Here is a 19,503-nt window from a genome sequence, read left to right on the forward strand (position 1 = left end):
GGGGGTTCCGCAGGAGCTTCCGCTTGTTGGGATTCTTCGGCCGCGGGTGTTTCTTCAGCGGCGGGTGCCTCTTCAGTGACTGGCACCTCAGCTGCAGCCTCTTCTTCAGCAGGTGGTTCTTTGGCAGAGGGTGCTTCTTCAGTGGCGGGTGCCCCTTCAGCGGCGGGTGCTTCTTCAGTAGCAGGTGCTTCCTCGGCAGGGGGTGCTTCTTCAGTAGCTGGTGGTGCCTCTTCAGTAGCTGGTGGTGCCTCTTCAGTAGCTGGTGGTGCCTCTTCAGTAGCTGGTGGTGCCTCTTCAGTAGCTGGTGGTGCCTCGGCAGCGGGTTCTTCAGTTGCTGCAGGTTCTTCAGTTGCTGCGGGTTCTTCAATTGCTGCGGGTTCTTCAGTTGCTGCGGGTTCTTCAGTTGCTGCGGGTTCTTCAGTAGCTGCCGGTTCCTCAGTAGTTGCCGGTTCTTTAGTAGCTGCCTGTTCTTCGACGGCGGGTGCTTGTTCAGCAGGTGGCTCTTCAGTGACTGGCTCCTGAGCCGCAGCCTCTTCGGCCGCAGGCTCTTGTGTAGACTCTGCTTCATTGGCAGGTGGTTCGACGGTAGGAGCATCTTCAGCGCCAGTCTCTTCAGCGGCGGGCTCTGCTGTAGGGTCCGCCTCGGGAGCAGGGGCCTCCTCAGTAGAGCCCTCTTCAGCAGTAGGCTCAACGGTGTCAGGGGCCGCTTCTGGAGCTGTTTCCGTGGGTGTCTCTTTAGGGACTGGAGCGCCTTCTGTAGTAGCGACCTCTGCTTCCGGAGGGTTCTCAGCAGGAGGCTCGGCAGGATCAGGTTGATCGGGAGCCTCTTCGCCTGCTTCAGGTTCTTGAGCAGCTGGAGCATCTTCGACAGAGGTCTCTCCTGCAGCGTCGTTTGACGCAGGGACTTCAGCGGGTGGCTCTTCTGCCGGAGGCTCCTCCACTGGCGCGCCTTTGTCTTCTTCGGCATGCTCCTCGGCGGCAGCATCCGCTGTGGTTTCCTCTCCTTTAGCCTCTTCCGTTCCTGAATTAGTCTCCTCTGGTGCAGGTTCCTCGTTGCTCGCTGCCGGAGGATCCACTGCCTCGGGTGGCTCCTCAGACGGGGTAGCGTGAGACTCGCCTTCCACTTGGTCGCCACCGTCAGACGCTGGTGCATTATCGGGCTCCTTAGAATCGTTCCCAGCAGGAGACTGTTCTTCCGGTGTGACCTGCTCACCAGCCCCTTCACCCGACCCTGAATCATTAGATGCTTCGCCCTCCGTCGCTTCAGGCTCAGCAGCCTGCTCATCGGAAGGATTGTCGGTTCCTGGAGGCTCCGGTGGCGCTTCCGGAGCAGCATCCTCAGCGGGAGGAGATTTCTCGACGGCAGATTGATCTGCACTGTTCCCGCTGCCATTTGCAGCGTCCGTGGTTTCGTCATGGCCAGCCGCATCCTTTGTAGCCTCATCTACCTTTCCTTCTGCTTCTTGCTCACCACCAGCATCGTCACCTTGGGGATCTTGGGCAGGATCCTCAGTCTCCTGCTGCCCTTCCTCTTGATTCTGCTCACCCGGTTCTGCTGATGGTTCTGCTGATGGTTCTGCTGATGGTTCTGCTGCTGTCTCCTCAGGCGTCTCGGTATTGTCAGAGGAGTTCTCCACCGTCGCCTGCTCTGTTGGTACCTCCGTAGACTCTGCTCCGTTCTCCGTATCAGCTGATGGGTCATCCTTCGTGTCTTCAACAGTTTCTGATGTTCCGGGGGGGTCTGCCCCCGACGAATCTTCCGGAGGGCTTTCTCCTGGACTTTCAGTCGGTGAGTCAGAGGAAGCCTGGGCTTCGGTTTCGTTCGCTTTGGTATCTTCGAAACCCTCCTGGTGGGGTTGATCGGAAACGCTTGCGGTTGTTTCCCCTGAGTCTGGCTCGACTCCAGCATCAGACATTGCTTTCTCCAAAACTTCGAGGACTTGCTCTGGTGAAGCGTCCGCCTCTTGAAGTTTCTCGACCATCTCGACTACCGTCTCTGGCTCCGCTTGCTGTTCTCCTTTATTTTCATCGTTGGAACTTGGCTCGTCAGCTGTTCCTCCGGCATCTTGAGTTCCATTATCGGCACCAGGATCGCTGGACGGCTCCTCAACCGAAGCGTCTCCTTCCGACGCTTCTGTGGTCGATGTAACTTCATTGGAATCAGCTGCTTGAACCCCTGAGTTAGTGAGACTGGTTTCCTTGTAACATGACCCAAGCATACCGGGTGCCTCGCTCGTGCTGGGTTCCTCCGATACTGTGGTAGAATCTGCCGGCGCATTCTGCTCCAGAGCGTGCTCTTCATCTGGTTGAGCGGGCGGATCCGAAGAGGACACGGGTGACTCTGGAGTCCTAATTAGAAGACTGGACTCTGTAGGCAATTTCTGCGGATCCTTACCGGCCATGTCCTCTGTGCCCGCCGCGGCAGCTTCGTCTACAAGTGCTGAAGGGGGTGGCTCATTCTTCAAAGGCTTGTCAGCACGAGAGCTGGTGAAGATTATCTGCTCGGGAGGTATGATAGGATGGGATGAGAATGTGAGTGTGTGCATATCAAAAGTTCTGTATTGGTACACAGGAAGCTGTGCATACTGGAAAGGTATTTGCTGCGCCATTATCGCAAGGGGAGCTGGGTTGATCGACCAGGGGAGTGTAGGAGGTTAGATTCTTCACGTTCTTCTTCTTTCCTTTTCTGTGTTTCCGCATTATGAAGTTTGAGGTCAGACCAAGGCACGATCTCGACCGGCCCAACGGTCGGGACTTTCTGTCACACCTTTGGGCGGAGATCAGAAACTCGCGGAGCAATCGGGAAACAAATGACGTGACCTAGACCGATCGGGGCAATACGGCAAGGACCAGAGCGAAGGACAACAGGTAGACACGAACACGAGGGGCATAAGGAGAATGTGCATGGCCGCGACGCTGGTCGGGTTGCCAGAAACACTTGACCAAGGAAAGGGTTCTTGAGGACAGGTGTGATGGTTTTCGATTGGGACGCATCGACCTGGGCCATGTTCATGCCTGTCCTATTTTCTTGATAAACATCCTCTTCGGGAAGCAGGATCTTGCAATTGGACCACGTCGACGATGACAAGTGGTGTCGGCACATTCTGAGGACGGACATCAGGCATGATCAGTGCAGAAGTAATGCAGTGATAGTGCTGCGGAAAATGCGCGAGGCCAGCCGAACACTGGGTCCTGTCATACAACACCAGAGACAACTGAAGTACTGCAGGTTTCGAACGGCTGTCAGTGGACGAAGTGCGTTGGGGAGTCCCGCGATTGGACGCCGTCCTATTTAGATTGATGCCCGACCGAGTGTATGTGGGTTACTTCGGGGAGATTGGCAGACCTGTATGCATCCATCGTCTTGTCCTCAATGCATGCAACAGTGGAGTGAAAGATGGTTTGAAGTCCTACTCCGAGTGGTTCATCTCGCCAGAAGCAATATATTGTGCTGAACCGTCTGCGGCCAGTTCATCTGGAGACTTCGTGGGGTTCATCGACTGAACAGCTCGCTGCATGATCCCTGCGCCTGAACTGGGGAACATTTGCCATTGAGGTAGCCGCTGCAATCTGAGAGATGGCCTTGGAGACGGCGGGAAAAATTACGCATAAGGGAGACAAGGAAGCAGCACTAGATCGAGAGTTGAGCAGGATGAGAGGAAAAGTCGTAGCGCACTTGGTAGCAGTGAGGGGTGGAAGTTGTCACAAGCTGAGGCCCGGTGCGAGCCGACTGTCAGTGCCAGTGGAAGGGCGATTCCGCTTGCCGGCTTGGCTCAGATTCCCTGCTCCCGCCTTCAAGTTGAACCATGGCATGCAATCGACCTCGCTCTGCTTTTGAGTGGTCGCCTCACTTTCCACCCGCCCCCGGTCGTCTGGCTCGTGACTACAAAGATGGACCAGGTATCAAGGTGCGCATGAACACGGACTATTACTGTAAAACACAGACACGGTCCGAGTCAGGCTCAAAGATAAGCGGTCACGTGGCGGTATGTCCTTGGAGCATATGAGACATCCCTTTTCCAGCGAGGCACTGACAAGTTCCTTTCTAGAAATTGAATCTATTCCTTGTCGAATGCTCAACCTAAATCTCGATCCAACCTTTCTCGCCACCGCGGCCCAAATCGTTTCATAGCCCATATCACCGACGCGCTGGAGAAGGCCCAAAGGCCCAAGATCGTAAATAGCCAGCCATTGCCAATCGACGCGATCAAAGGCGCCCCAACAATGCCGCCAACGCATGAAAAGATGTTTCGACAGAAGTTGTTCAGGGCAACACCAGAAGACGACCGTGCAGGCATGAACTCGGTCAGCATGGTCGTGGACATGGCGAAAATAAGCATAGAACCAATTCCGTAGAAGAAGTTTGCACACATCTAAACGCAACCGTGTCAGTGTTCTGTGACCGGCATACATCATCGGTGCCCAAGAGTGACTCACCGGTGCGAACCAGAAGACCCCCTTCTCTGCCGTCCACCCGTACCAGATCAGGGCAGTTGGGTAGAGGAGGGCACCTAGCCACGCGTTCTCGCGCATGCGATCTTCCGGATAGAATATCAATTTTCCTTGCTCATCAACGCGGTCTGCCTTCATGGCTTCCCGTTTCATGATGGAATCCATCCATCGGCCGCCGAAGATACTCGCAAGCATGTACCCGACCGAGTTGGGCAGATACAGGAGACCAATGATGATGGTCGAGAAATCATATGGCTCTCGTTCAAACGTATACTGTATACTCACGTTGAGAACGTACAGCGATCCGAAGGTAACCGCCGCGTAGTACACGGTCAGCAGCACAGGCATGAATCTGAGGTACAGGATGACACCCAAGGGATCAACGAGGATCTTTTTGGCCGCCTTCAGGTACATCTTGGATCTCTGCTGGACGACTTCGCGAGTCGAGGTCCGACTCAGTCCAGGTCGGTCGCTTCCGCCGCCCACTGAAACTGTCTCGGCCGCGGCTTCCTCGATGAAGTCCTTTCTTCTTTTGAGAGTTTCGGGCAGAGCAAAGAAGATCAGAAGCCAAGTCAAAACTGGCACATTCACTGTTAGTACGACATCCATGCCACCGATGTCCATCCTGGAGAGTTAACTTACCTCCATATATGGCGAGCGCCCATTGAGTGGCCCTCCAGTTCCAGTGCTGGCCTAATACTCCGCCCACGACAGGTGAAAAGAGGGGCCCGCAGAGGGGACCAAGATAGAAGATGCCCATGGCCCTGCCTCGCTCACGCGACTCCCATAAATCGGCAATTGTCCCTGCGCCCACGGCCTGAACAGATGCTGCAGCACCGCCAGACAACATTCGCATGACTACAAGCATCGCAATCGACTTGGACACAGCGCTGAGGACAGCAAACAGAATGAAGAGAGCGAAAGAGACTATATAGACTGAGCGGCGACCAGAGGCTTCAGAAAAGGCAGACCACCACAAAGGGAATATGGCCATGCTCAACATGTACAGCGCAACAGACAAATTGGTTGTGGTAGGTGTGGTATGGAGCTCCCTTGCCACTTCATCAAGCGTTGCTAAAGCACGGGTTAACAAGATTGCCATCAACGGACGGGGTCGGAGTCATACGGAATATTATGCCACTCCCAATAGGAGCTGCTGCCGCCGCGATGGCCACGATGAAGGTGACGAACCATTTCGTCCCATTCTTATAGTCGACGGGCTCCGTCACCTCGGCCACAAGAGCAAACCGTGCAAAGAGACCGCGCCTTTCTGCTCGAGGAACCCGGACAATCGGTCTCTTGGGAGTGATGGTCCTTTGCAGCACATCGTCCGCGATTTCGATATCTTGAGCACTTGCCGCTGTTGACTGCTCAGATGGTGTTATCGAGTGGAGAGATCGATTGTCAATGTCCCGCTCTTTGCTTCCCAACTCTTCTCCTGAACGAGGGTCATGCGAGGGCCGTGGCTTCTCGGGAAATATCTCAGGACATCCGCTAGCCATGGAGAACGGTGGAATTGTGGTTGAGGCAGAGGGAAGCGGCGGAGGTTGACCAAGGGACTGCGGTACAAGTCATTACTCCTCCACGTTTGGCTTCGAGGCCTGCCTTAAGAGGAGGGCGTGAAGATCTCAAAAGCCAGATATACTGACGTGCATGGAGTGAGCAAGCTGGTCAACCGCATGGTTCTGTAGGCTTCCGGTGGGCTTATATCGGACGCACTGGGACACTTTTTCGTGGCGTTAGAACGAAGGGCCATGGTGGAAGCGGGCAGGATGGCGGCGCGCGTGTGCGCCATCATTCAGTGTGCCGTGAGTAGAATGAGCCGTCGACGATGGGTTTCCTGCGCAGTTCTCCATGAAGATGAAATCGCACCAATGGAGAGCACGCAACGAAAGTCGTTTGTGCCGTTTTTGCCGTTTGGGAGAACGACGATTGGGGAGGAATCCCCTAAGGACCCCGTCGGAACTGCGGCTCCTCCTCCTCCGCCAGCATCGTCCCCAACTTGAAAGACGAGAGACGGCGGGACTTGCCTCGGCACCTTATCGGCCAGTGATCGCAGCGGTGAAGCAAAGCCATTATTGCTCTGGACAGAACTGAGCAAGATGGCTCTTTGCATGTTGACCAGCGGGAAACAATGCAGCGGGCATCAATAATATGTCGAGTACTCTGCTCCTTGCATGGCCAGACAATCGATCCTCCTTATCCCAACACCAACACGCGGAGAGATGCCCACAACGCTTAGCAGTATATGTGTACCGACTCGTCATCATACCTTAGGTAAACGGAATACATCCCCGGCATCGGCGCAGCCTTCCGTCTGGCACTGGCTTCAAGGTGGTCGAGATGCCTTCCCTAACCATGTTCGACACTCTACTTGTAGGTAATGAATGCTTGGACTACAGACGTGTTTGTTCGGGATCTTTGTGATTCGCCCAGTCCATCATCCAAGGCCAGCGGTCGTTCCTGTGGACGGTCTTCATTGTAGATTGTACGTTGTAGACGCCTTGATCCCGGCTGATAGATCTTGCGGGGCAGCCGGAAAGTTGCAGAAGTCCCAATGGCAATTGATTACTACTAATAAATTGAGTACTCAATATTTATAGTTGCACAACAGACATATTAAATCACCATCCAGGGACGACAGTTTTCATTCTAGGTCGATTTCGAATCCATTCTTCGCTCTCACCAGTCCCTCCGCAGTGCCTGATGAGATTTCCCCCCGGCCTCCACACGTCTAACCGGGCCAGTATCACTCGTGCAAGCCAACGAAGCAACCTCGTGCCACCCTTGGTGCTTCAAGCCACGACATTCCCAGTCCTTTCAACCTCACGGAGCTTGAGGTACTATCCTTGGACCAATCGAATCCCAGCAGCTATAGCCAGGCCGTATCACGGTTTATCTCTGGTGCGCAAACTCCTCCAGTACACAGGAGTTCTCGGAGCCATGTCATCCTCCGACAGCAAGCCTCAACGACGAGACCTGCCCGTCGAAGAAGCACGCGCCGAACTCAAACGCCATTTCGCCGAGTTCTCGGGGTCCAAGTACGCAGACGGATGGGCGGCTCTGTGGTCCAAAGGCGAGTTTCTACCATGGGACCGTAACGCTCCATCGCCAGCCCTGCCGGATACTTTGATCAACCATGCCGACGTGGTTGGCAATGCGTTGGTCGTTGATGAAGAAAGCAACGGGGACGGTCAACCACGGCGGAAACGCGCATTAGTGCCCGGCTGCGGACGAGGAGTCGACGTTGTGCTCTTGCAGAGCTTTGGCTACGACGCCGTCGGCCTAGAGTATGCCGCGGACGCTGTGAAGGCGGCCGAGGAGTACGCGCAGCAACATGCGGACGACTACCCTGTGCACGATGAGAAGTTCGGTAAAGGAAGTATTAAATTCGTCCAGGGGGATTTTTATTCCGATGATTGGTTGGAAAAGGCTGGGTTGCCGAAGGATGGGAAGTTTGATTTGATTTATGATTATACGGTAAGTACAATAGAACTTAGCACTTTTGTACAATATGGCAATGTGATAATGCGTTGTTTGTTGTGTGGCATGCTGATTTTGTTTCTAGTTCTTCTGTGCAATGGAACCGCGACTCAGACCTGCCTGGGCGAAACGGATGACCGAGCTGCTTCGACACTCGCCCCAGGCCAATCTGATTTGTCTCGAGTTTCCTACCAATAAACCAGCATCGCTTGGCGGACCGCCCTTTGCGTCGCCCCCAAAGGCGTATCTTGAACATTTGAGTCATCCGGGCGAAGAGGTCAAGTATGATGCCGAGGGGGAGGTCAGGTTGAATCCTTTGGCGCCATCTAGTCCGGGTGCCCTTGAGAGGGTGGGCCATTGGCATCCCGCCGACACGCATCAGGTCGGCAAGGACGCGGATGGAAATGTGTTGGATTATATAGCTGTTTGGAGACATCGCTGACCTCTCGAAAAGTAGCTCATTTGAATAGTGAAAAAAGTCTTTTGTCTTTAGAATAGCAAAAGTCTGATTCTCGCTGATCATCCCAGCTCGACTTTGTTGTATTGTTCGATCGTTTGGTCCTGTCAACTGTTGCTGCTCTTCTTGTCCACATCTTTTCTCCTCAAAGCGTTATAGTGTTCACCGAGTCCGAAACTGTGTCGGTAGTAAGCCAGCCATATGGCTTCTTCTGGATCTTTGTTTTCGGCGGAGCTGATTTTCTCTACTCTTCCGTCCGCCTGGAGAACATTGATGTCAATATTGTAAGAGCGCGCGATCGCCTGCAATTCCAGCTGTCCGCCCCATTCGGCCGTGTCCCGGATTTTCTTCACGTATGTCTCCAGAGGCTCTTCCAAGAAAGGTCCAAAGTCGTCGGGATGCGAGGCCATGAACTCGGCTGCCGCGATCCTAACGTTCTGATATGGCTCTTTGGCCGGACTAGGACCGGTTTTGGAGACTAGTTCGGCAGGCATGCTGTGCGCACACGCTGAGAACAGGCAATGTCCATCCGGTCGAATCTGGGTTTCCGACAAGCCCAGGCTTTCCATCTGCTTCTTCATGGACGCCAGTTCCTGTTCGCGAAGGTCAGGCTGGTTTTCCGCTTCTAAAGCCGCCGCTGCCGCTTGGGCTTCTTGTTCCGCGGCTCTGCGGGCAAGTCTGGCTTTTTGCCTATTGGGTTTCTTCGGCCGTGATTGCTGATCTGCGCTGGGAGAAGGGGAGGGTGCAACGTTGTTTGGATTGGGTGGTGTCTCGTTTTGTTCCTGGGGTATGGTCTCAAAGTTACCATCGACGGGATCCTCGTCAAGATTTAAAGCATCGACGGAAGCTTCCAGTCCATCCGTCGTGTCGTTGCCGTTGCCATTGCCCGTCAATGCGGCAAGTTCTGCCTCCTGTCTCTCCGCGAGCTCGCGCTCCAGTCGCTCACACTCATCGTTGACTCCTTTCCTGGTTTTCTTCGTAGCGTTCTTTTTCTTCTGGGTGATACGCGACTGCAGGTCGCGCTTCTCTTTGCGGTGCCTGGCAAGCAGTTCCTCCATTTTGTTGTCCAGAGGCCGTTTTGTGCTAGTTGCTAGAGGATGGTGGAGCCCTGCTTTCACCTCCTAGTACAGCAAACCATGCTCCTTTCAAAAGATTGTGTTTTCAAGCACCGTTGGCGCAATTAGAGTGGTTGGAGTCGCCCTGGTCTGTTTCTTACTAGTAGTCTGCGAACAGGTTGTCTGTACTGTTGACCTCAGTCTATGGAATCGTTGAATCTTGAACGCCGAATCCAATCATTGCATACTAGGCCGAGTAGGAGGTCAAAAGTGCTGTTAGCGACAAGGTTGAGATTGACTGGTGTCTGACTAAGCCATTGCTCAACGCGGTGGCACGTGCTTCTCCGTGAGTTTTCTTTTCCCGTCGGAAACCCGCCCCTCGCCTGAGTCTAGCGGTTATGCTTAAGGGTACCCAGAAACCTCCCTTAGGTAAGGCGAGTACCTATTTCTACACATTGTAGGTCCTGTCAGTGAGTGACAGGCACCTGAAAGTGGGCGCTAGGCAACGGGAGCTCGGTGCATGATGTAGCGGGCGACGGGCCCCTCGGGCTTTGCGCCAGCTAGAAACCACCTATAACCAGCCCGCCCTGACATTCCCATCACTATTATTGCCATCATTCTCCCCTCCTTAGGATCCCTCCCGCAATAATAAACAAGTGGAATCACAGCAAGAACCCCTCGAGTTCACGCCAGGCACAATCCACCTGCGTTTGACATTGAAACACGCTTCACGTCTATCACCACCAGACGCCACACGTCTCAGCGGCTACAACATATTTTGGAGCCCTGCCAATTCTATCTACGAGTGTCACCGACCACTGCTTCTATTTTCTGTATTTGCAGTCTTCAACATCGTCATACTACTGGTTAGGTCTTACACACACGTGCAGCGCTACATCTGGAGCCGCCCCCACCCCGAACTTGGATCGACCGCCTCAGCCTTCGCTGTAACACACGGCGGTAATCGTGTCAGCGCCAGTCAACTCTATCGCTCAGCCGCAGTGCCCCAAAGTCAAGTCTGCCTTGAAGGTAGCATAATACTGGGCCTGAAAAAGTCATTCATGTTCAGCTTGACCAGTCTCGTCATATAACACACGAAAGCCCCCTTTCGATCCCTCCCTCCCTTACTCAATCGTCGTCGCCGCTCGCCCGAATCCAAAGTCAAGAACTCAATCACACAGTCACTGGTGAACATGGGGGACCTAGTAGGGCGCAAAGTATTCAAAGTATTCAACCAAGATTTTATCGTCGACGAGAGATATACTGTCACAAAAGAGCTGGGCCAGGGTGCATATGGGATCGTATGGTACGCGCACTCAGAAATGCTTTGGTTCTCCCCGCGGTGTCACTGACTCAGGCGCAGCGCCGCGACGAATACGCAAACCGGAGAAGGAGTGGCTATCAAGAAGGTGACAAATGTCTTCAGCAAGAAGATCCTGGCGAAGCGCGCTCTGCGTGAGATCAAACTCCTCCAGCACTTCCGGGGTCACAGGAATGTCGGTATCTTCTCGAGCATATAATCCGCAGCGCTGAACCATTACAGATTACCTGTCTGTATGACATGGACATTCCACGGCCAGACAACTTTAACGAGACGTATCTCTATGAAGGTGCTTGACCCGAATCGCGGATCGATAACGTCTTACTGACCCGGCATAGAATTGATGGAATGCGATCTGGCGGCTATCATCCGATCCGGACAACCTTTGACGGACGCACACTTCCAATCCTTCATATATCAGATCTTGTGTGGTCTGAAGTACATCCACTCGGCAAACGTTCTGCACAGGGACTTGAAACCCGGAAATCTGCTCGTCAATGCCGATTGCGAACTGAAAATCTGCGATTTCGGCCTGGCCAGAGGATTCTCGCAAGACCCCGAAGAGAATGCTGGATACATGACCGAATATGTCGCGACTCGATGGTATCGTGCTCCGGAGATTATGCTGAGCTTCCAGAGCTACACCAAAGCTAGTACGTTGAATGCATCCCAGGCGTTTCATCCTGACGCGATTACTAACGTGGCAACCATTATAGTTGATGTCTGGTCCGTTGGCTGTATCTTGGCCGAGCTGCTGGGTGGCCGGCCCTTCTTCAAAGGCCGTGACTACGTTGACCAGCTGAACCAAATCCTCCACTACCTCGGCACTCCGAACGAGGAGACGTTGTCTAGGATAGGCTCACCTCGTGCCCAGGAATACGTCCGCAACCTTCCCTACATGCCTAAGATTCCCTTCCAACGACTATTCCCACAAGCGAACCCGGACGCACTTGACCTGCTGGATCGAATGCTGGCATTTGATCCGTCTTCTCGTATTTCGGTCGAGGAGGCTCTTGAGCACAGGTATCTCCACATTTGGCACGATGCTTCCGACGAGCCTGCTTGCCCCAAAACGTTCGACTTCGCCTTCGAGGTCGTCGATGACGTCCAGGAAATGCGCAAGATGATTCTCGACGAGGTCATGAGGTTCCGTCATCATGTGCGCCATCAGCCTTCTCAGACAACCTCGACCAATATCGCCGTGCCCATTCCTGAGAATCCCACACAGTGGCGTCAAGAAGATCCGAGACCACAGGAACCTGATGCCGCTATCGGTAATGACCTCGAGCATGAATTGCAAGTAGGTGCAGATATGATGAGACGATAGATGAATGGTTTGATGACCATCGGAAGGGGGCTATACTGTATCTCTCCCTGTTCTTCTCTTTCCCCCTGCTGTTTTGGACGACTGGGTTATTAGCGGGCCGTTTAGGTGATATGGGGAAAAATCAGATATAAATGAATGCATGCAGGTTACGTGTGTCTCTTCTTGAATAACGGTCTTTTCGATCCTGAAAACCTTTTTCTGGCCCATAGCTGTCTGGGATTTTTCTGTGTCTGACTTTGTCCAATAAATGAGCCTTTGTTGACAGTCTCCAGTCTTGTGTGGACAATCCAGTCTTGTATACCTTATAAGGAAAGTCCAGTCTCTTATGGGCAGTCCAGCCTGGCATACCTTATGTGGACAGTCCTGTACTGCAGTCTCTTATGGAAAAGCCAGTCTCTTGTGGTGATAGATGAAGATGTTGCGAGTAATGACATGTCGGATGGCTGGCCAGACTTAATGTATACTCAGTCAGTCAGTCAGTCGATCCCGCTCACACTACTACTAATATACTCTACTATTTATCAAGTGGTAAGGCTTTCATAAGATGTAAATCTCGATTCCGAGTATGTAACTGCAACGTTAAGATACGCCTCCTTTAAGGAAACCGAGATCCTGCGCGATCCAAAACACATTATCTAACCAAAAACTAGCTCAGTTCAATTCAATCATGACCATGTTTCCGCTTGAACTTCAAGCCGTTCTGCTTCGGTTGACTGCCGTAACTCCTTCTGGCGCTGTGTTTCTTGTCCCGTTGCATGCTGGCTCCGAGCTGGATGTCGACTCGGGGCGGGGTGGCAAATCCAAAGCTTTTGGCGACTTTTACCAGGTCGAGTTTGTTGACGTCGAAAACGGAGCGTAGGCTGTGCGAGGCGTAGGCTTGGAGATAGGATCTGTAGCCATCTTTTGCGGACTGGACACGAGAAATGTTAGCCAAACTGTGCCCTTGTAGGATTACATGAAAGTCCATGTAACAGTGTGTTGATAACATACCTTGTTCAAATAATAGTTTTGCGAAATCAGCTTTTCCAACTGACTCTGAATGTTGAGGAGTTTCTTGGCCGGGAAATCAAACTCGACCACGGGCACCCTGGCCTCTTTTAGGTGACTGAGGAAGCCGACTTCATTCGGTTGCAAGAACATCAGACTCCTTCCCTTGCCGTTGGCACCACGGGCAGTCCGGCCCACACGGTGGATATAATCTCTGGGGTCATCAGGAGGGTCGAATTGCACGATCCAGTCCACCGCCGGGATATCGAGTCCTCTGGCGGCGACATCGGTACAGACCAAGATGCCGGCTTTGGCGTTGCAGAACTCGAAGAAGGTGTTTGTCCGCTTCTGCTGCTTCAGGTTGCCGTGCAGCTCGAGCACGGGCAGATCGATGTAATTGAGCAGTTCGGCATGATATTTAACGCAGTTGCAGGAGGACATGAAGACAATGACTTTTTTCTTCAGGTTGCGTTTCAAAAAGCTGAACAACAACAAAAATCTCTTGTCGCTGTCGCAGATGACGTACCCTTGCTCCAAGCCCTCGACCGTGCTGTGTTCCTTGGTATGGTCGACGTTGATGTACAGTGGGCCCGGACGCAACGAGATGCGCGCAAGGTCTTCGACTTTTGTCGTCTGCGTCGCCGAGAACAACATGGTCTGCCGGTCCTCCTTGGGCAGGATCTTGACAATCTGTCGCATCTCGTCTTCGAATCCTACTTCCAAAATCCGGTCTGCCTCGTCAATCACGAGCGCCTTGACGTTCTTGTAGATGAATCCCTTGGTGTTTTGCAGATGATCCAACAGTCGTCCGGGAGTGGCAATCAACAGGTTCACACCTTTGGTCAACTTGTCCGCTTCTGCGCTGCGGTTGGCGCCGCCAATGACTATTCCAAACGTCTGGCTGTGGAATTGCATCAGGTCTCTGGCCACACCGAAGATTTGGAGTGCCAGTTCGCGAGTCGGAGACACTACTATCACGCCCGTCCCGTTGCGCGGTTTGAAGCGGAGCGCGTGGAGCATTTCCACCGCCGGAATGAGAAATGCCAATGTCTTTCCAGAGCCTGTCTTTGCTGCTCCCAAAACGTCCCGCCCGGCCATAAGCGGAGGTATACCGCGGCGCTGAATCTCTGTCATGGTCTCGAATTTCATTTCGTTGAGTGCTTTCATAGTCTTTTCCGAGAGGCCCAATTCCGAGAATTTCTGCGGTGTGGCGTCAGTGCCGGGGAGAGATGGGACATTTTCGGTAGGGAGGTCGGTCACTGTAGTGACTTCGGTGGTGCCGTTGGTTGTGTTCACCGTCTCTTCAAGTTCAGGGCCTGCATCATCACCGCCTTCGTCCTGCTCAGAGCTGGAGGAAGCGTCTTCGTCGTCCTTGTCACTGGAAGCATCCTCCTTAGTTCCATTGGAGACTTTCTTCGAAACTTTCTTGGAATCTAAGTCATCTTCTTCGTCGCTCGTATGGGACGTTTTCCGTCTCTTCTGGCTCTTTTCTGCGGGTTGTGTCGTAGTGGTAGGGAGTTCTTCGCCCGATGCTGAAGGCGCAGAAGCCGCTGGAGCGGGCTCTGGTGCGGAGGCCGCAGCCTTGCTACCGTGCTTTCTCTTGCGTTTCTTGGACTTGTCAACTGGACGCTCCATGGTGGGTGCAGGCATGGCTGGAGAATTCAGTTGGTGGGAGACGCAATGCGGTGTAGTCGGAGCGTGAGATTGTCTATGAAAAATGCAAAGCCTCCGCAGTGCAGCACCTCAGTCTTGAAACTTGCAGTTGTCGCCCTGCGAAAAAAGTTCTCTTATCGATAACAAGGATCGAACCATATTGGGACTTAGTGATTCCTTCGACAGCTGGAATGTCCACAGGGAAACTATGCCGAGCTCCTATTTTGACCTCCATCCTCCCTGAATCCACGAGCTGGGTCGAATATATACGGCGCTTCTTATGCTGCATACGAATTGAAGGGTCATGGTGGGTTTTACAAGTCATATGGTGTCGTCCAGCTCGTTTGGACTCTCTAGCTTCGCAAGAGACCTCACAACAGCCCAGAGCTTCCCTCCCGGCTGGCTAGCATGGTCCTGTATTTGTCGGATATGGCTCCTCCGCGATGTGCTCGATTCCTGTTCAGGTGCGAAGAGCACCCCTTCCTGGGGGTATCAGCTCGACGGCTGCAGCGAACTATGATGGTTGTCTCGCCGAAGCATTGGCCAGTCCACATTGCGGCCCAATTTCCTGCTCAAGTCCATGTGAGTCCTCAAGGCTGTTGACACGTTGACTCTTTACCACGGCATGCGCTCGGGTTACCCGAACTCTCATATGCTGTATTCACGGCAATGTTGGATCTTCAGACCCTGGCTCATCGAAAGACACTGGTGCTGAGCGGATGAGATAGAACAATCATATCAAGTCTTCTATTGGAGTTCCTCGAAAGCAGGTGCGGTGTCATGGCTAAATGGTAGGTGTCGTTCCTTCAGTTGTAATGTTGCTTTGTTGCTGCACCCATTTGTTCTTGAAACAAGAAGAAGACGCAGACGACACTGGCGAGGTTGTTCAGCCGAACATATGCCTGCCATACCCTTGCCGCAAAGGCTGAACATGGTTCACATCGCCATATCCGCATGTGTCGCAGACCTTGGTCGAATTGAGACAGCCAATTCCAGTGAGGTGACGAAGCCGCAAGTCGATACTTGAAAGAGGTAGAGCAGTGACAAACGATTCACTATTCATGACCGCTCTCTCTGCGATTGTTTGGTGATACTGTGAAGCGATTCATTACTTGCGGTGGAATAGCAGCCTTCTATTGGAGCGCAGTTAGCGGGTGATATACCAGCCTTCGCATTGCGATTGTCTGTGTTCAGGTCTTGTGTTGTCGCATTCACTACCTGCTTTAGGGTCGCGCACACTGTAAACATTCAAGTTGACTTCACTTTTCGCTTACACTGTCGCAGCTCTACTTCCTATAAAGACCTCTTCGATTACTCTTATTATTCCTCCTTCTTCCCTACCACAACATATCTTCCTCAACCCTCTTGCTCTCGCGTGTTTATCAGACGTCTACCCAAGTGTCTTCCTCCAGCCTGCTACTCTCGCGTCTTGTTCTACCAAACCTCCTCTGTCTCAGTCGTCAGCAGCCATCAAATATCAGCGCGAGACCTGTTCATCACTCGATCCGTGTTCACTGAAAGAGTTGCAATCAACACCTTATCCGACTCTGCCACCCTTCTCTTACTGATCAAGCTTTCAACGCGAGATTTGCTATTACCTGATCAGCCTTCTGTCACCCTTTTGTCACCCTTCTCTCACCCAATTACCATTTCACTCAAGTGTCCAGACGCCATGGCTACCCAAGTGATGAGTCAAAGTAAGTCCTACCATTCACATTTGAGAGTGACAAGGTTTACTAACAGCGTCACTCCCGCAGGCAGTACTGGCAACGCAGGCAACGGCGGAGATAAAAGGCCTTCTCGTCCGTCCGGTCAGAAGGGCAATCGGGCGCACCGGGACCGGTGCACCCGTTGCATCCTGGCACGGAAGGGATGCGACGGGGTAAAGCCCGTCTGCGGCCGGTGCCGTAGGCACCCGGACCGGTGCGTCTGGCCGGACGGACGGCCCTCCAGAACCCAACTCCTCCAAATGCAGGCGGAGCAGGCGGAGGAGGAGGGGGAGGAGGAGGAAGAGCAGGGCGAAAACAATGCCAATGAGCACGAGGAGGTGGCGGCGGAGGGCCAAGGCGCTGCTCCAGAGCAAGAAGAGCTGAGAGGCGCCGATGCCGCCGGCGTCCCTCTGAGGGGTGATGTCGTCTACAACGGGTATGTAGACGACATCGACGACGGGCCAGAGGTGCTCGCTCGGGGACAACCAGTCCCCGGCGACGGCAACCACCTGGCCCGGCGAGCCCTCTCGCAGTCCTCCGAGCTTCGCGAGGAAGTTCGACTGCGAGTCCTTGCGAGCACCAGGGCATACCTGGGCCAAGGACCGGAGGAAGGCGTCGGTGGAGAGGAGGCCGAGGAGGCCGAGGACGACGATGACGACGACGACAATGATGATGATGATGAAGAGCTTTGAAGAGGCGTGTGCTCCCAGGCCAAGAGAGTTTGTTTGAGAATGAACGTGGAGTCTTGCTGAACAGTATTCGAAAGCAGACGATTTTGCTCCGGGAGAAAGACAAAGGAGCAAATGAAGAGCACGACTCATAGTGTTTTGTTAGAAACATGCCGCACTTTGAGCACATCCAGATGGATTCTTTCTTTGACCTCGTTAACGCCCCTATTCTCAATTGCAAGCAGTAGTAGAAGTGTGTTGATGTTTGCAATGAGAAAGGATAATCATTGTTCCAGGGCCGACTGCCGAGGTGAACAAACAACAACCAACTTCAACTCCTGAATAAGGTAGAACTCCCAGCCAGTCCATCGCTGGTAGCCCATACCACTACTCCTCGACAGACCATCATGGCCGAATCTCCTGGTGCAGAAGAGCAGGCCACGCTACCAACTGCCGAACTAGTCAAAATCGACAGCCACATAAGCCTACTCCCGCCGCTATCACGGCGAGGCTACGGCCCAGGCCTGATCATTGTTCTGCCCGACGATACCCCAACATATACTGACGGCGGCACGGTGTGTGAGGACGGCATACCACCTCCACTGCTAAAATGGGCAGAAGAAGGATTCGCCGTTTTGGAAATTCGCGAAGCCGCATTGCGCGATACCAACTCTGTGCAGAACGTAGTCGACAAGGCCGTGGCTGCCCTTGAGCAATGCAAGCAATGCCGCTCCGACGGCGGCATTGGAATGATCGGTAGGATTATCTTTTCTTTTCTGGTCCTCAAGCAAACTTCAACTCCCCTCATTACTTGTTGACCCTGAACGACGTCAAACTGATCGAAAAAGTCTACGATTCCTCCATCTGGAACACGTACTTGAAAACAACGACGCTCGACCCAAAGGTAAAAGCCGTGGTTATTTACGGCGGAGACAACGTGGGCAGCCCAGGACCAATAGGTGATGATACACCCGGGGACGACAGCGGCACTGGCACAGGATCAATAGGTGATGTACCCGAGGACAGGAGCAGCGATGACAATGTATCTATCCCCAAACTGCAACATACCACACCTCGAAGTCAAATGGCAGCGAAAGCAACCAACAGCATTAACCACATCTACCGGACAGCGAGGTCTTCCAAATTCGCCATTCCCCGCCACACCGACTTCGACAGCGTCAACGAGTCCATCGCCCACACGCGGAACCTCACCTTTTTGAAAAAGTACATTCGCGGCGCAGACTTTGATCTAGAACAGATCTGGGAAGAACATACTTATTTCGAATTTGTGGTGCGGTCTGTGCCTGAGACTATGGCGACCATGGTACAGGAGCCATATGTCAATCATATCCCTACGGTAATTGATCCTCAATCCTCACGCTCACAACTACTACTACCTACATCCAAGAAGGGCTAACCGAAGGGGAAACAAAAAAGATGACAGGAGGCATCGGCCGAGAAAGACTGACCAACTTCTACCGACATCACTTCATATACAACAATCCCGAAGACACGTCCATGACGCCCGTAAGCAGGACGGTGGGCATCGATCGGATCTGTGATGAATTCATTTTCAATTTCACGCATGATAAACAGATGGACTGGATGTGAGGCATAGACGGACTCCTTTCCTATTGGCGACGGTTCTGACCCTTCTTCAACTTAGTCTTCCAGGTATTCCGCCCACGGGGCGCAGGGTAGAAGTACCCTTCACATCGGTGGTTTGTGTGCGCGGCGACCGGTTGTACCATGAGCATATTTCCTGGGACCAAGCTTCCGTGCTTGTTCAGCTGGGTTTGATCCCTGAGTATCTGCCGTATCCTTACCCGCTTCCAGATGGAACCAAACCGGGTCCAGGTAAGAGGTTTGAATATCGGGTGCCGGCTGCGGGGAGGGAGACGTCGGTCAAAATGCTTGATAAAAATGCCGTGCCGTCGAATGGAATGTTTGAATACGAAATTCGAGAAGTGGATGATGTTTGAGGAGGATAATGGCATTGTCTATGAGGGTATGAGCTTTTGGTGCCTTGCCCTTACAATAGCTGCTCGACAGCAGAGATATGCCGTGCACTGCACCGCGTCTTGCTTCCACCGACGGCAATCGACTTCATGCTGTGGTGTCGTGGGACAGATGATGGGCCTTTACAACATTGACAGTCGATGCCAACGAGTTGCCCAAAGAGTGTTGGCACGGGTCTCCAATGAGTGCTCTTGAGCCTTCTTGATACGGACTGCATCTGAAGGAATGCAACCCCCCGTTTGCTGAAAGGGAGTCGAGTCTGACGCAATAAGGGGACGTGGAGATGGACGGCGGTTGCGATCGACAGGGTGCTGCTGGAGAGAAGCGCAGAGTTACCAGTTCTCAGGGACGACAAACAAGAAAGAGAACAGG

General features: G+C 53.1%; 8 protein-coding genes across 8 annotated transcripts in view; 4 read left to right on the forward strand and 4 right to left on the reverse strand.

Moving 5' to 3' along the window:
• The window catches only part of HMPREF1120_06469 (uncharacterized protein), a gene marked incomplete at its 5' end in the record, with an annotated part of 3,952 nt that extends 1,343 nt beyond the window's left edge, over positions 1-2,609 (reverse strand). Inside the window, one exon of the mRNA XM_009160672.1 lies at positions 87-2,609. Within this exon, the coding sequence (XP_009158920.1) occupies positions 87-2,609 (2,523 nt within the window). The remainder of the gene's footprint in view (positions 1-86) is intronic.
• Positions 2,610-4,076: 1,467 nt separating this feature from the next.
• On the reverse strand, positions 4,077-5,954 carry HMPREF1120_06470 (MFS transporter, DHA1 family, multidrug resistance protein; the record flags this gene model as incomplete). Its single annotated transcript, XM_009160673.1, has 4 exons — positions 4,077-4,373; positions 4,438-5,030; positions 5,095-5,526; positions 5,579-5,954. 4 exons carry the CDS (start codon positions 5,952-5,954, stop codon positions 4,077-4,079), a joined length of 1,698 nt encoding a protein of 565 aa, XP_009158921.1.
• Positions 5,955-7,014: 1,060 nt separating this feature from the next.
• Positions 7,015-9,894, reverse strand: HMPREF1120_06471 (uncharacterized protein). Its single transcript, XM_009160674.1, has one exon. It carries the CDS (start codon positions 9,448-9,450, stop codon positions 8,500-8,502), a length of 951 nt encoding a protein of 316 aa, XP_009158922.1. The 5' UTR covers positions 9,451-9,894; the 3' UTR covers positions 7,015-8,499.
• Positions 7,396-8,377, forward strand: HMPREF1120_06472 (uncharacterized protein; the record flags this gene model as incomplete). Its single annotated transcript, XM_009160675.1, has 2 exons — positions 7,396-7,932; positions 8,021-8,377. The coding sequence occupies 2 exons, from the start codon at positions 7,396-7,398 to the stop codon at positions 8,375-8,377; spliced, it is 894 nt and encodes a 297-aa protein (XP_009158923.1).
• Positions 9,895-10,640: 746 nt separating the features above from the next.
• HMPREF1120_06473 (mitogen-activated protein kinase spm1) lies at positions 10,641-12,095 on the forward strand (the record flags this gene model as incomplete). Its single annotated transcript, XM_009160676.1, has 5 exons — positions 10,641-10,753; positions 10,811-10,943; positions 10,991-11,057; positions 11,107-11,421; positions 11,485-12,095. 5 exons carry the CDS (start codon positions 10,641-10,643, stop codon positions 12,093-12,095), a joined length of 1,239 nt encoding a protein of 412 aa, XP_009158924.1.
• Positions 12,096-12,504: 409 nt separating this feature from the next.
• On the reverse strand, positions 12,505-14,864 carry HMPREF1120_06474 (ATP-dependent RNA helicase HAS1). The gene is made up of 2 exons (XM_009160677.1): positions 13,086-14,864; positions 12,505-13,005 (listed from the first exon to the last, which is right to left on the reverse strand). The coding sequence occupies exons 1-2, from the start codon at positions 14,730-14,732 to the stop codon at positions 12,757-12,759; spliced, it is 1,896 nt and encodes a 631-aa protein (XP_009158925.1). The 5' UTR covers positions 14,733-14,864; the 3' UTR covers positions 12,505-12,756.
• Positions 14,865-16,407: 1,543 nt separating this feature from the next.
• HMPREF1120_06475 (uncharacterized protein) lies at positions 16,408-17,136 on the forward strand (the record flags this gene model as incomplete). The annotated part of the gene is made up of 2 exons (XM_009160678.1): positions 16,408-16,432; positions 16,493-17,136. The coding sequence occupies 2 exons, from the start codon at positions 16,408-16,410 to the stop codon at positions 17,134-17,136; spliced, it is 669 nt and encodes a 222-aa protein (XP_009158926.1).
• A 383-nt stretch (positions 17,137-17,519) lies between these two features.
• HMPREF1120_06476 (carboxymethylenebutenolidase) lies at positions 17,520-19,094 on the forward strand (the record flags this gene model as incomplete). Its single annotated transcript, XM_009160679.1, has 5 exons — positions 17,520-17,868; positions 17,961-18,049; positions 18,134-18,469; positions 18,550-18,719; positions 18,779-19,094. 5 exons carry the CDS (start codon positions 17,520-17,522, stop codon positions 19,092-19,094), a joined length of 1,260 nt encoding a protein of 419 aa, XP_009158927.1.
• Positions 19,095-19,503: the final 409 nt, after the last annotated feature.

The sequence above is a fragment of the Exophiala dermatitidis genome (genome assembly GCF_000230625.1).
Source record: "Exophiala dermatitidis NIH/UT8656 unplaced genomic scaffold supercont1.5, whole genome shotgun sequence".
NCBI classification, from domain to species: Eukaryota; Fungi; Ascomycota; class Eurotiomycetes; order Chaetothyriales; family Herpotrichiellaceae; genus Exophiala; species Exophiala dermatitidis.